General features: G+C 38.7%; 1 protein-coding gene across 9 annotated transcripts in view; it reads right to left on the reverse strand.

Annotated features, from left to right (window-relative positions):
• Nucleotides 1-1,669: 1,669 nt before the first annotated feature.
• Nucleotides 1,670-12,798, reverse strand: part of LOC135323550 (E3 ubiquitin-protein ligase RNF38-like) — a 178,458-nt gene continuing 167,329 nt past the window's right edge. For all 9 annotated transcript variants that reach the window (XM_064500271.1, XM_064500270.1, XM_064500272.1 and 6 more), the window contains 3 exons: nucleotides 11,042-11,163; nucleotides 9,728-9,827; nucleotides 1,670-5,104 (listed from right to left, as the gene is read on the reverse strand). In XM_064500271.1, coding sequence (XP_064356341.1) covers nucleotides 5,042-5,104; nucleotides 9,728-9,827; nucleotides 11,042-11,163 — 285 coding nt within the window. In that variant the 3' untranslated portion in view covers nucleotides 1,670-5,041. The remainder of the gene's footprint in view (nucleotides 5,105-9,727; nucleotides 9,828-11,041; nucleotides 11,164-12,798) is intronic.

Here is a 12,798-nt window from a genome sequence, read left to right on the forward strand (position 1 = left end):
TCCACAGATCCTCCTCCTTGCCCTTCTTGAAGATGGGCATGACATTAGCCTTTTTCCAGTCATCAGGAACCTCCCCTGTGATAAAATTATCTGTTCTCTTTTGTTCGTTCATGGGCACCGGTAATGAGCAGCAGGAGTCAGATTTCTAAGTTTTTAAAGTTGTATTGCTGGCAATAAGGTGCCTCTTGGCTGGGAGCACAAGAAGGACCCCGAGCAGTTTTTTGTTATAACTTTTAAGTGAAGGTAAGTTGCTACATATTCAATACTTTAGTTTACATAACCAACCAGATCTATCCACGATTCTTAGCTCTACCAATCCCCTTGCCGTGTTACAGTATGAGATAGTTCTGTGCCAGCCTTAAATGGTGCATCTTATAATTATTCATTAGCTGATTTTGCACCTCTTCTGGTGTTACCTTTGAACAACTTTTGTACTGCTGGCTGGATTAAACTGGCTTCTTTGCAGATCTTCAACTTTGTACGAAAAACCGGGCTAAGGCAAGGTCAGATAAGATGTTCTGCTTGCAGGGCATGCGACCTTACATGTTCTTTTCTGCAAAACTAGAGTATAGTGGAAATTTCCTTAACACCTGATTGGCATGACCTTTCAAAGATGATAGAGAACAGCCTTGCAATGATATCGGCCAGCTCCCTTAGCACCCTCAGATGCATCCCATCTGGTCTTATGGACTTGTATACATCCATTTGGTTTTAAGTGCTCCCTAACTCAATCTTCCTCTACCGCAGGTAACACTTCACCCTGAAAGACTCTGCCACTAGGCTCAGGGACCCAGGAGGCCTGAGGGCAGACCTTAACAGTAAAAGCAGAAGAGGGGGAAAAAAAAAAAAAAAAGCATCGGGTACCTCAACCTTTTCCATGCCCTTTGTCACTAGGTCCCCACCCCATTTACCTGTGGTCCCACATTTTCCTCAGCCTTCCTTCTGTTGCTCATGTACTTATAGAAACCCTTCTTGTTGCCTTTCACATTTCTCACTAGCATCAACTCCAGCTGAGATTTAGCTTTCCTAACTCTATCCCAGCACACTTAGGCAATGCGTTTATATTCTTCCTAGAGTAGCCCATTCCTGTTTCCACCTTCTATGTACTTCCTTTTTGTGTTTGAGCTCATCATGGGTTCCCTGCTCATCCATGCTGGCTTTCTGCCATGCTTGCTCAGCTTCCTGCACATCAGAGTGGACCATTCTTGATCTTCAAGGACAGCCTCCTCACAAGCACAACCAGCTCTCCTGGGTCCCTTTGCCCTCCAAGGCAGTCTCCATAGGATCTTGTCAAACAGATCCCTGAATAAGCTGAAATCTGCTGTCTTGAAGTCCAGCATTGTGATTCTAATATTTGTCTTGCTCACTTCTCTCAGGATCTTAAATTCCACAATCTCATGGTTGCCACAGCCAGAGCTGCCTCAACCTTTACATCTTCAACCAGGTTTGGCTTGTGAGTAATGAATCCAGCAAAACATTTTCTCTAGTCAGCTCATCGGTCACCTGCATCAAGAAATTGTCATGAACACACTCCAAAAATCTCTTGGATTGCTTGTGCCCAACCTTATTGCCCTTCCATCTGAAATTGCATGAGGAAGCACAGAAATATGGAAAGTAATCAAGGCAAGCACTGCATCCCTTTCTAGGAAGAAGAAACAAGCCAAAAATGTGCAAGTATACATCATACATTTATTATTGAACAACTCTCTCCAAAATTGGGCACAGAGATTAAAAATAAAAATTCATTGCACTACTTAGTAAAGCATTAGTAGTAACTCATAAAAAAGTACAAGTTTTTTTAAAAAATTATCAAGCTTGCAAATGATTTAATTACAGATATTTATAATACATTTAAAACATTAAATGGCACAATAGAGTGTGATTTTTAAGAAAATGTTTGATAATCATTAACAAACCAAACAAATAGCAAGATGAGGTAACAATGTACCAAAGGGAAGGAAAAAAAACCAAAACCCACATAGCTCATTTATAAAAGTCTAAAGATAACTTGGTCAAAAATGTGTTTTCCAAAAGCAACATAAAGAGGTTGGTAAATCCCATTCCAAATATTTCTCAGCTGTTAACCTGTACAGAAGTCACATACAACAAAAAGATTTACTTTGCACGATAAGATTTCTGTAAAGAAAACCATAAAATGAGACCTTGGAGATCTCTGTAGGCCTTGATATCTATTAAGTCAAATTTATGTTTAGGACTCATGCTAAAAAAAACAAAGGAGTGCCAATGTTAAATCAATAACATCTTTTTTCCCTCCCCGTGTGTTGGGTGAGTATGTCAGGAAGGTAATGAACATGTCTTGCTGGATTCTGATGCTGCCAGACACCACAGCAGGCTGTGGCATTAGATACAAATGTGCATAACACATGGCAGTTAATAGCTGAGCATGAATCCCCTTCCCCTTCTCTTTTGACAGCCACAACAGAAAAGACTTGGTTGTAGCTGGTCTGATCTGATTCAGAAAGCATGCGTGTGTGCTGTTTATACACATTAACCACAGGAAGCAAGTCTGCACACATCTGCAAGAGTCCCATACAAACAGAAGAAACATTCCAGAAGAGATCAGCCACAGAAGTGCAACAATTAAATTCAGTATTTTACCAAATTAGATCCTCCATCTCCTAAATTTCCAGCTGCCTCAGTTTTACTGGGAAAAAAAGGGCCAGTACACATTAAGATTTCTCCAATTCCAGAAAGAAGACTACTTTCCCCTTGGTCTTCGTAAAATGTGCCTTGTTCATTATGCATTTATATCTAGCTTAGAACAAGTGCCTTCCTTCCATGCTTCAAACAAAGTGAATACTGAGTGTAGCAGTATTTGTTAGGGTTAAATCTGTACAGGTAGTTAGTCTTTTTTTTTTTTTTTTGCAGATATATTAAAGACCCTAAGTATTAAGACATACGCAGCATACACACTTTTTAAAATAACCACATTATTTCATTTGTTAAAAAATAGTTTATTGTATGCGATCTAACTTTTTTGATGTTATTGTGAGGAGTCCATTCTTTAGCTCCTTGGGGAGAAGGGAAATTATAATCTTTTGAAGTTGATATAATGGTATATTTTTATTTAGTGTTCTTAATTATTGACAGGTATGGACAGACTAAAATTTTGAGTACTATTTGTGTAACTAAAAGACAAGAGCATCTGAAACAGGCAAAACCACAAGTTGTAATTGGTCTGTAGAACCTTCAAAGAAGGGCAAGCAGCATAGAAAACATAACACAGTCTGAAAATAAAACTGATACTCAAGCATAGCAGCATATAAAAGCATCAGAAATGACGAAGAACAAACTTAAAGCTCAAACTGGCAGCAAGTTACAGCAATGTTGGCAGTTGTGCCACTTGTGCTATTGTAACCAGGGTAATGATACTAAATTTAGGAGAAAACATTTTGATTCCAAAAATTGTATCCCTTGATTAACTGTGGTATGTTTAGACCTAAATATTTCACTGAAACATCTTAAAATTGTTAACAGTCTGAAGTGTTAAAGAAGTTAATATTTTCAACTGCACAACTAAAAATATTATTTGAAAGGCAGTCAAATGAAGGTTACCTCCCGTTTCACAGAATTATTTATTCTGGATGGTGTACCAATTTACTCTTCTCCTACAGTGGAACACTCTGGAGACTTGACAGAAAAAGAAACAAGGGAAATTTTCTCATGACAAGCCTATCAGAAAACACAGAAGGGTAAGAAGCAATACCCTAGGACAACTGTATTATAGCAGTGAATGACCAAGAACAACCCTTTTTGCAGCACAAAACCCAGAAGTTCTACTTCTCTGAGAAAATGTTAGAAATTCTATTTTGTTCATGAAGTTGCAAGAATAAAATCATAACCTCTTACAAGTTAATTGTATACAAACTCTCTTGTAAACAAAGCACATAAGTGATTAAAGCCAATGTTTACATACTAAAGGAGTATATACTTAGCAAGTATAATGGCCCAAGTGAAAAACCTTTGCACAAGACCCTCAGTGCCTTTTCAGGTTCCTTTTGGGGGAGGAGCACATGACTGCAGCATCTCCAAAACTCAAATCTAATCAGAAATCAACTGAATGTAAATAAAACCTAGCTAGAAGAATTGAGAGGGAGAACAGAAAAGCATCAACATCAAAGTCACCAATTGGAAATGTTAATATTGTTAATTGATTTGTGCAATGTTGCAACTTTATATTGATAAAATAAGTAGTAAACCTGTCATACTGAAATTTAGATTTCCTATCGTGTTTAAAAAAACAAGGATAGTCACATACTGAGTAATCAACATACTCTTTAGAGGTACACTTAAAAGCCTCCAATAAAGAGGAAGCATAACATCTGTTTGAATAGCAAGTAAAAAGATCTTTTTACACCATTAAGTACATTGGGGAGGAAATATTAAATGTCTATAATTGCAGCACCCTTTGCATTCAGTGTGCGACTGCAAACATAAGGAAAGAAACCAGTGTACAGTACTAGTACTGTTTAAATAATACAAGATTATACATTGCAGCATAATTAATACTACACACATACGTTCTCAGTACATGCTGGTATACAGGTTCTCAAACACATATGCACACCCAGTCACAAGCGCACTTCACACATCCTCTCACAAACACGCACACACTCGCACCATTCATGCCCACTCACAGTATCAGAAGGCTCTATAGAAGGTAGACTGCTATATTGTTTGGAGCTACCACTTTTTATAAAAGCACATGCTAAAAGATCACATCCACTGTAATCTTGCAGCAACACTCAGAATGATCACACAAAACCCAGGAATTTTAGTGCGCACAAAATTAAGCTAAAAAAAATCTTTGGAGTTCCAATCACACGGTTAGTATAGCAATCCCACAATTGTGAAGACTAATTATAAGCTTTATAATTGATTAAGTCACACAGTGCAAAGAAACGTCCATTGACCCTTTTGTGTAAAGGGAATGCTGGAAGCCACATGGGTAAGTTCAATGGATAGTTCATATATACACGTGACCAGGAACACCCAAACCAGATTTGTGCTCTTAGATTAGTCATTCTGAATCACGATGCACTTCTGAAGCATCAGCTCTGCAAATTGGGCAGGTACGATTTGCCTGTAAAACCAGAAATAAAAGAAGGTTTAATGCATTGACAAAAACACTTCTTAAGGTAACAGTATCTGCAAAACCGAAACAAAATGAAATTGCTACTCTCAGTGCTAAAGGGTACCCAAAGGAGACAGTGAAAAGATGATAAATTCAGATTGTGCCCCTTTTTTACTACATCAGAGCATGTGAAGGTGACCTGAAAGGTTTGTAAACCCAAAGTTATGTTATTAAAACAAAAATACGTGAGAAATGTGTTTTTTTTCTGTCATAAAAGATTAAGGGAACTAGCATATTTGAACATAACTACATGATAAGGTGTTTATTAATGCAGACACACAGTTACATTATACTGTGACTTGTAACTCAGATGAATGCAGCTAAGTCAAAAGCTGTGCTGTGTGCTGGCAGAGAAACCCACCACCACCAGAGAAGCAAGACAGAGGTGGAAAAAATTGCCCTATATTAGGGCATCCTATTCTTACTAGCTCTATTAATCATGAATCACAGCTCTTTAGGCTCTCACTACCCAGCTATCCCAGCAGAAGTCTATTATGTAGGCTTGGCCAAAGCTTGAAAGCTGAGCAGGGGGAAAAAGGCAAGGGTTTTTAGTAACACACACACCACAGTGACTAAACAAGTATTCAGCTCCAAAGCTGAACTAACACGCATGAAAGGCTTAAGTTTAGCCCTTCAGTGAAACACTTGCTGAGAATATACAGATTCATGAAATGATTCAGGTTGGAAGGGACCTCAGAAGGTTTCTAGTCCAACCTCCTGCTCAGAGCAGGGTCAGCTATAAGGTCAGACCAGCTTGCTCAGAGCTTTCTCCAGTCAGGTCCTGAAAACCTCCAGGACAGAGACTGCACAACCTCTCTGGACTCCTGTTCAACTCCTTGGCTGTCCTTATGGTGAAAAAGTTTATCCTTGTATCTAATTGGAACCCATCTTGTTTTGACTTCTGCCTGTTGTCTCTCATCCTTCCAACATGCACCACTGTGAAGAGCCTTGCTCTGTCTTCTTGACGACCTCCCAATAGGCATTGGAAGGCTACTAATAGGCCTCTTGAAGCCTTCTCTTCTCCAGGCTAAACAAGCCCAGTTTACTGGGCCTCACCTCATAGGGTGAGTGCTCCAACCCCTTGAGCATCTTGGTGGCCCTCCACTGAACTTGCTCCAGTTTATCAATGTCTCTCTTGTCTGGGCCCAACACTGGCCACAGTATTCTGGATGAAGGCTAAAGAGCATCAACTAAAGAAGGACATTCACTTTCCTCAATCTACTGGCTATGCTCCTGTTGATTGCAGCCCAGGATGCTGCTGGCCTTCTTCGCTGCCAGGGCACACTGCTGGCTCATGTTCAGCTTGCTGTCTATCAAGACCCCCCAGGCCCTTCTCAGCAGAGCTGCTCCCCAGCGAGTCAGTCCCCAGTCTGTATTGTTGCCAGGGGTTCTTCCTTCCCAGGTGCAGGACTTGGCATTTGTCCTTGTTGAATTTCATAAGGTTCCCATTGGCCTGTTTCTCCAGCCTGTCTGTGTCCCTCTAGATGGCAGCCTTGCCCTCAAGAGTATGGACTGGTCCCCTCAATTTGGTGTCATCTGCAAACTTTATGAGTTTGTAACTTTCACTTAAAAAAAAAAATCCCACATACCCACCACACAAGGATAAACAAACCCCAAGTAATATCTGAATAGCTAGGCAAATCAAATTATTCATTGTGCTGTATTGCTTTCTAAAGTAACTTTAAAGATTTTATTAGCACTACATCTGTTTTAGATTTGTGTTCTTGTGCATTTCATGAAATTCATTCCCCTTCACATTTTAACAGAACTCTGGTGCAAAGATGAATTAGGTGCACATAATGCAGCATAGGCTGCAATGCGTATCCCTCTCTTAACTTGCTGTTCCTTCAGGCGAGTTAACTTTCTGTAACATAAGGACATAGAGTTGTACAATGAACTGAAATTATCATAAGAAACATTACATAGAAATTTTCTAGCTGAAGTGAACCTCATTTAGAAGAAAAGCATTTACAGTGTTACTAAAATTCTATCAGAACTATTAGGCTGTTTTGCTATAAAGCCATCAAAGCTAAGATGTGCCCTAAATTATAGTTAGATAGCTATAGTTATAGTTAGATATAGTTATAGATTTGCTTTTTCTGAAATATATGTATAGTATTTCTTACCCCAATTATTAAACAAAGTCTACTACACTTGAAATTTAAAAGCAATAAATACACATTATTTTCCTTTGCCACCTGATTTCTGAGAGCTCAGGGTGAAGAAAGGTCATGGAACCATGACTAAATCTTGCTCAAAAAAAAAAAAAAAAGAAAAACATTTCTCATGTACTGCTTTGTTTATTAATATCCTAACTCCTTGAGTCAACCAGATATTGTGAAACATGATAAAACTGAGAGTTGACAAGACTAAAAAGCAAAAATGATAATCTCTCTTTTGTTAATCTTGTCCCATTCACTGTTTAACTTCTCTTTCATGAGTCTTCAGCCTTATTGAACATGGAATGTTTTTCTCACTGTAGTCTAATATGGTCACATAATTCAATATAAAAGAGCCTTTCATATTTTTCATATTTCGGGCTCTCTCATATTGCCTGAAAAAGTGTTTCTATGTAGGGTTTTATAACTACAGGACAGACAAAAACCTCAAATTTCATATGTAGACAAGTCAAAGTTTGCCTTGATGCCTTCTATTGCTGCATCACCAGCATGTAATGGAATAAGGGGTTCTTTTCTACCATTAAGTTGATCCCTAACTTCTACCATTTAGTAAATTTTAGTAAAATTTACCAATGGTAAAATGTTCCCTTGCAGGTTTTATCAATATGGGATGTGAATTTGAAGTGCAAGAGTTATTTTATCCCACTCCCTAAGCACAGTCTAAAACTTTGTATTGACATAGTGTAACTGTACTCCTTCTAGGCTTAAATTACACAAAGCTTTCAATTAAAAAGAAACCTGACTAGCTGACACTGTTATGCTGATGTGTTTTTTCTAATGTAAGTCATCCTTTAGGAAATACTAGTGTTAAAGGTCAGTGATTTTTTAGCTTGGTTAGGAGCATCAGCACAAAATTGCCTCACCAATACTACGGATCAGTTCAGATTATTAAAGCCCAAATCTGTTTTTCCCCCCACTTTACTGATCTCTAAGGGCTATCTTCACTATCCTTTGATTGCCAATTGAAAGTACTTAATGTAACATAAGAACTACCATACAGGGTCGAACCAAAGCTTCATTTAACCAAATACCCTGAATCTAACAGTGACCAACAGCAGGTGCATAGGGAAGAGCACAAGAACAAGGCAAGCATACACGATATTTCCCTGATACATTCCCCTACCTTCTAGCAGTCTATGGGTCAAGGGCTTTTTGAGCCAGATGCAATGTCTTTGCATCATCAACCCTGGGAAGAATTATCTTCTTTTCAAAATTTATCTAATCGACCTTCACAGAATTTCAGCATCCACCACATCATGGGCTGCATGACATCCAATGGTCCTAGTTCTCATTTCAGAACAGTAAGCAAGCTACTGTTCCTTGTTTATCTTCTCTCGATGCCACACATGGCTAAGGTTTATGCAATGATATGATTTGACAAGTCCAGTGTGGAAATATGCCTCAGCCTTTCCCCAGAACACAGACATGAATAACGGGAGTGGAAAATATTTTGTATATATGTTAATTGCATTAATTGACAATCACTGTATAAGACAGTCTAAATAGATATATATATGGATTTTAACATGCTTTTTAAAAAAATATTTCAAGCTAGAACAACTAGATGTTTATAGTCATCTTGCCGATTCTCAGACGTGATTGGGTTCAGAATACTGTAGGACATGTATTTCATTCAAATAAGTTCTACTGAAAAAAAAAAATAAGAGCAGTGTTGTGGAAACATTTACACCAGTCTTAGATTCTGTAAAAGCTTCAGGATATACTGGGTACTCTAGCCCAAAGTCAGTTTCAGTTCCATTTTTTTTTAATCCTATCATTATTATTCATGATGCTTCATTAGCCAAAAGACTACTGTCAATATCAACTTTGATACTTCAGTCTATGTACAGGATATTCTACTGTATGCATAAGGCAGTCATTTTCTTGTCTTTATAAAGCCTAGCAATTATAGGGCTTTATCCAAGTTAAAATGTATATTCTCTATAGGCATACATTTATCATCAAAGCAGCATGAGAACTTAAGACACCTTTTTTTTAATTATAACTTAAAAGGAGTCTTTTTAAAATATATATCTCAAACATGCATTATATTTATAAAATTAGATACTTTTTTGATTTGTCCCAAGAGTTCAAATTCATAGCAATGGAAGGGATTCTGATAGGCAAGCTTTCTGCCAGTGAAGATCATTTTCTTCATATTCCTTTTTAAATGATCCCATTCCAACAAATATTATGAAGAAATAACTTACTTTATTTGCTAAAAATATTTCTATAGCGTAAGGAGGCAATGTTTTTGGTTTGTTGGCTTTTCTAGCCTAAACATTAAAAATGAGAAACAAGAGATGAAATGCAAGAGAAAAATAAAGAAAAATGAAACACTACAAACTAGGGCATTATAAATTGCCTCTAACACAGACTTTATTTTATTTACCTTAAGCCATTTATCAACACACTTGGCATGAAACTCGTGGTTACAGGGTAAGACTCTAAGTAGCTGCCTTGACTCAAAGTCACACATACAAACTACACACCTAAAAAAGAAAAAAAAATAGCAAATATCTTTAAACTTTACCATTTAAGAACAACAAATTTGTATTCTATAGGCAACTTATAAGGTGCGTCTGCAAAAGGGTTTTTTTTTTTTTTTTTTTTTTTTTTTTACTACTGGAGTAGCTACAGGGATCAAACTTTATGGGTGTAGATCTCTAGTATACCAATGTAAAATGAGAATTGCTATTGTTTTGTTCACCATGGTTTCAAATTCCAAAGTAGGAAAGGGCTCAAATTCCTATCCATGGGAGGTTGTTGGCCCGATCAATAAACAGACTATATTACCATAATTCAAAAATATGAGTGTTCATGCCTGCTGATAAACAGGTAGTGCAAATCCTATAGCACATTTATTTCAGTTTTAACTTTAATTGTAGCTATATTAAAATAAAAAACCCCACAAAACTAGTTTTAAGTATTTTTCAAAGCCATAACTGATTGAAGATCACACACACATTTTTAGTATGAAAAATTTCCCCTTTAAGTTACATCTATATTCAGTTGTATATGTTTTATTAACACATTTCTTCCCCAGGGACATCATCGACTTAAAAAAAAAATAAAAGTTACATTTCCACCAGAAAATTTATTCCCTACTATATTAAAAATAACATTGAAGATTGCTATAAGTGGAAGTTCAGAGGAAAAAAACCTCTTCCGTTCAAATTTAAACATTTCACAGCACTCTGTATGTTACTTTCATTGCCTTCCACCTATAGCTCAATTCTCTCTCTGTTGTGTAGATCTTTCAAACAGAATTAATGAGTCTTAAAAATAAGAAAATATAACTGTAAATTGCAAAAACTGTCAAAAGTTCTTCTAGGAGCACTTAAAATTTTAGTACTTGGAAAATATTTCAATATAGTCTAAATTCCAAGTTGATGATGCCCATTTAATATCTAATATGCTGAAAAAAATTTGGAAAACTTATTTTTTTTAAATACTGATGAGCTAAATTTGAACATCTAGCTGAAGTGAGACTATACAGAATTTTAAAAACGAGATAAATGATAACCGATTCAAAAACTGGTTTAAAAATTTATCTTTTTTGATTTGAGTGCTTTTAGAGCACTTGCGTTACAGTATTTGCCTAGTTGAGGCTGCAGCCTAAAGTAATGAAAACACAGTAGTATGCAAATACTGTGCAAGTATGCACAGTAAAGTATGCAAGTTTGAGAAAGAGAGATGTACTTACAACGTCTGTTCTGACTGGTGGTTGTTTGGATTGAACCTGTAAGATGGAAGCTGTTCTATGTCTGCCTTTGTCAGTCCTCGAGGTTTGGCTTCTCCTAGACGTTCTGCCAAATTCAGCAGTGCCTACAAAACAAGGAATTTAGACATTTTAAAATTCATTGCTCAAACAAGCTCCAGCTCCATCGGAAGTGAAGTGATTTCTTCTGCAATGTCACTATCCGACCAAATAACACCACCTCTATATCAAGAAACGTTTAGTTTTACTTTTCTCTCTACAACTGCAAGCCTTATGGAAAGATATCTTTCAAAGTTTGATCATTGGTGAATCATGCTGAACCGAATAAGACAATATTTTTGGGATTTCCAACCCTCCATGGTCCAAGTGTTAATCACTCCTGCAGCTGTATCACAGCTTGATAAATATTTTTCACTTTGTCCCCACTGCAGCAGTGCGGGTAACCAGAAGAAACTGATGCCAGGGGAAGCGGGGGAGGAGAGAGAGAGGGGGAGGAGAGAGAGAGGGGGAGGGGGGGAAGACACTCCAACACCCAGGCAGATACCCAGACGTGACAGATTGCGAGACAGACACCCAGATAGACACCCAGACAGAGATGCGACAGTGCGCGAGACAGACTCCAAGACACAGAAACACATGCCCAGACACACACACATGCACACAGATGCACAGACAGACTCCAAGACACAGAAACACATGCCCAGACACACACACATGCACACAGATGCACAGACAGACTCCAAGACACAGAAACACATGCCCAGACACACACACATGCACACAGATGCACAGACACGACAGAGACAGAGTGAGAGAGACACACACAGGCAGGACAGAGCGCAAGACAGAGAGAGCGCGAGACACACACAGATGAGACAGAGCACCAGAGACACATCCAGACACCAAGATACACACCCAGACACAGACACCAAGACAGACATACATCCAGACACAGATACACAGCTGTGACAGAGCACAAGAGAGACAGGCACCCAGACCCACACCCACACAGACACGACAGAGCTCGAGATAGTCACCCAGACAGACACCCAAACACCCAGACACCCAAACACCAATCCAACATAGCGCAAGACAGACACCCAGACACCAATGCGATAAACTCCCAGACACACACACAGACGCGACAGCGCAAGACACCCACAGACAGACACCCAGACACAGATGCAACAGAGCAAGAGACAGAAACTCAGACACCCCCCACACACACATCCAGACACACAGATGCACATATACACACCCAAACGCGACAGAGAAACAGAGTGTGAGATGCACACACAGACATGACAGAGCGTGAGAGAGACAGAGCACGAGACACACACAGATGCGATAGAGAGTGAAAGACACATACTCAGACCCGGACACACACACCCAGACACAGACACACGCAGATGCAACAGTGTGAGATGCTTCCAGACCGAGACACACACACACATGCAACAGAGCATGAGAGAAACAGATACCAACACCCACATCCAGACAGATGGGACAGAGTGCAAGATAGACACCCAGACAAAGATACCCAGACAGACACCCAGACACAGATGCAACAGAGTGCGAGACACAGACACCCAGACATTGAGACACCCAAACACAGATGGGACAGACACCTAGATGCAACAGAGCGTGTGAGACAGACACCCAGACCCAGAAAGACACCCAGGCACCCAGATGTGACAGACTGTGAGAGAGACACACAGACACCCAGATGAAACACAGAGTGA

Source organism: Dromaius novaehollandiae, chromosome W, assembly GCF_036370855.1.
Source record: "Dromaius novaehollandiae isolate bDroNov1 chromosome W, bDroNov1.hap1, whole genome shotgun sequence".
NCBI classification, from domain to species: Eukaryota; Metazoa; Chordata; class Aves; order Casuariiformes; family Dromaiidae; genus Dromaius; species Dromaius novaehollandiae.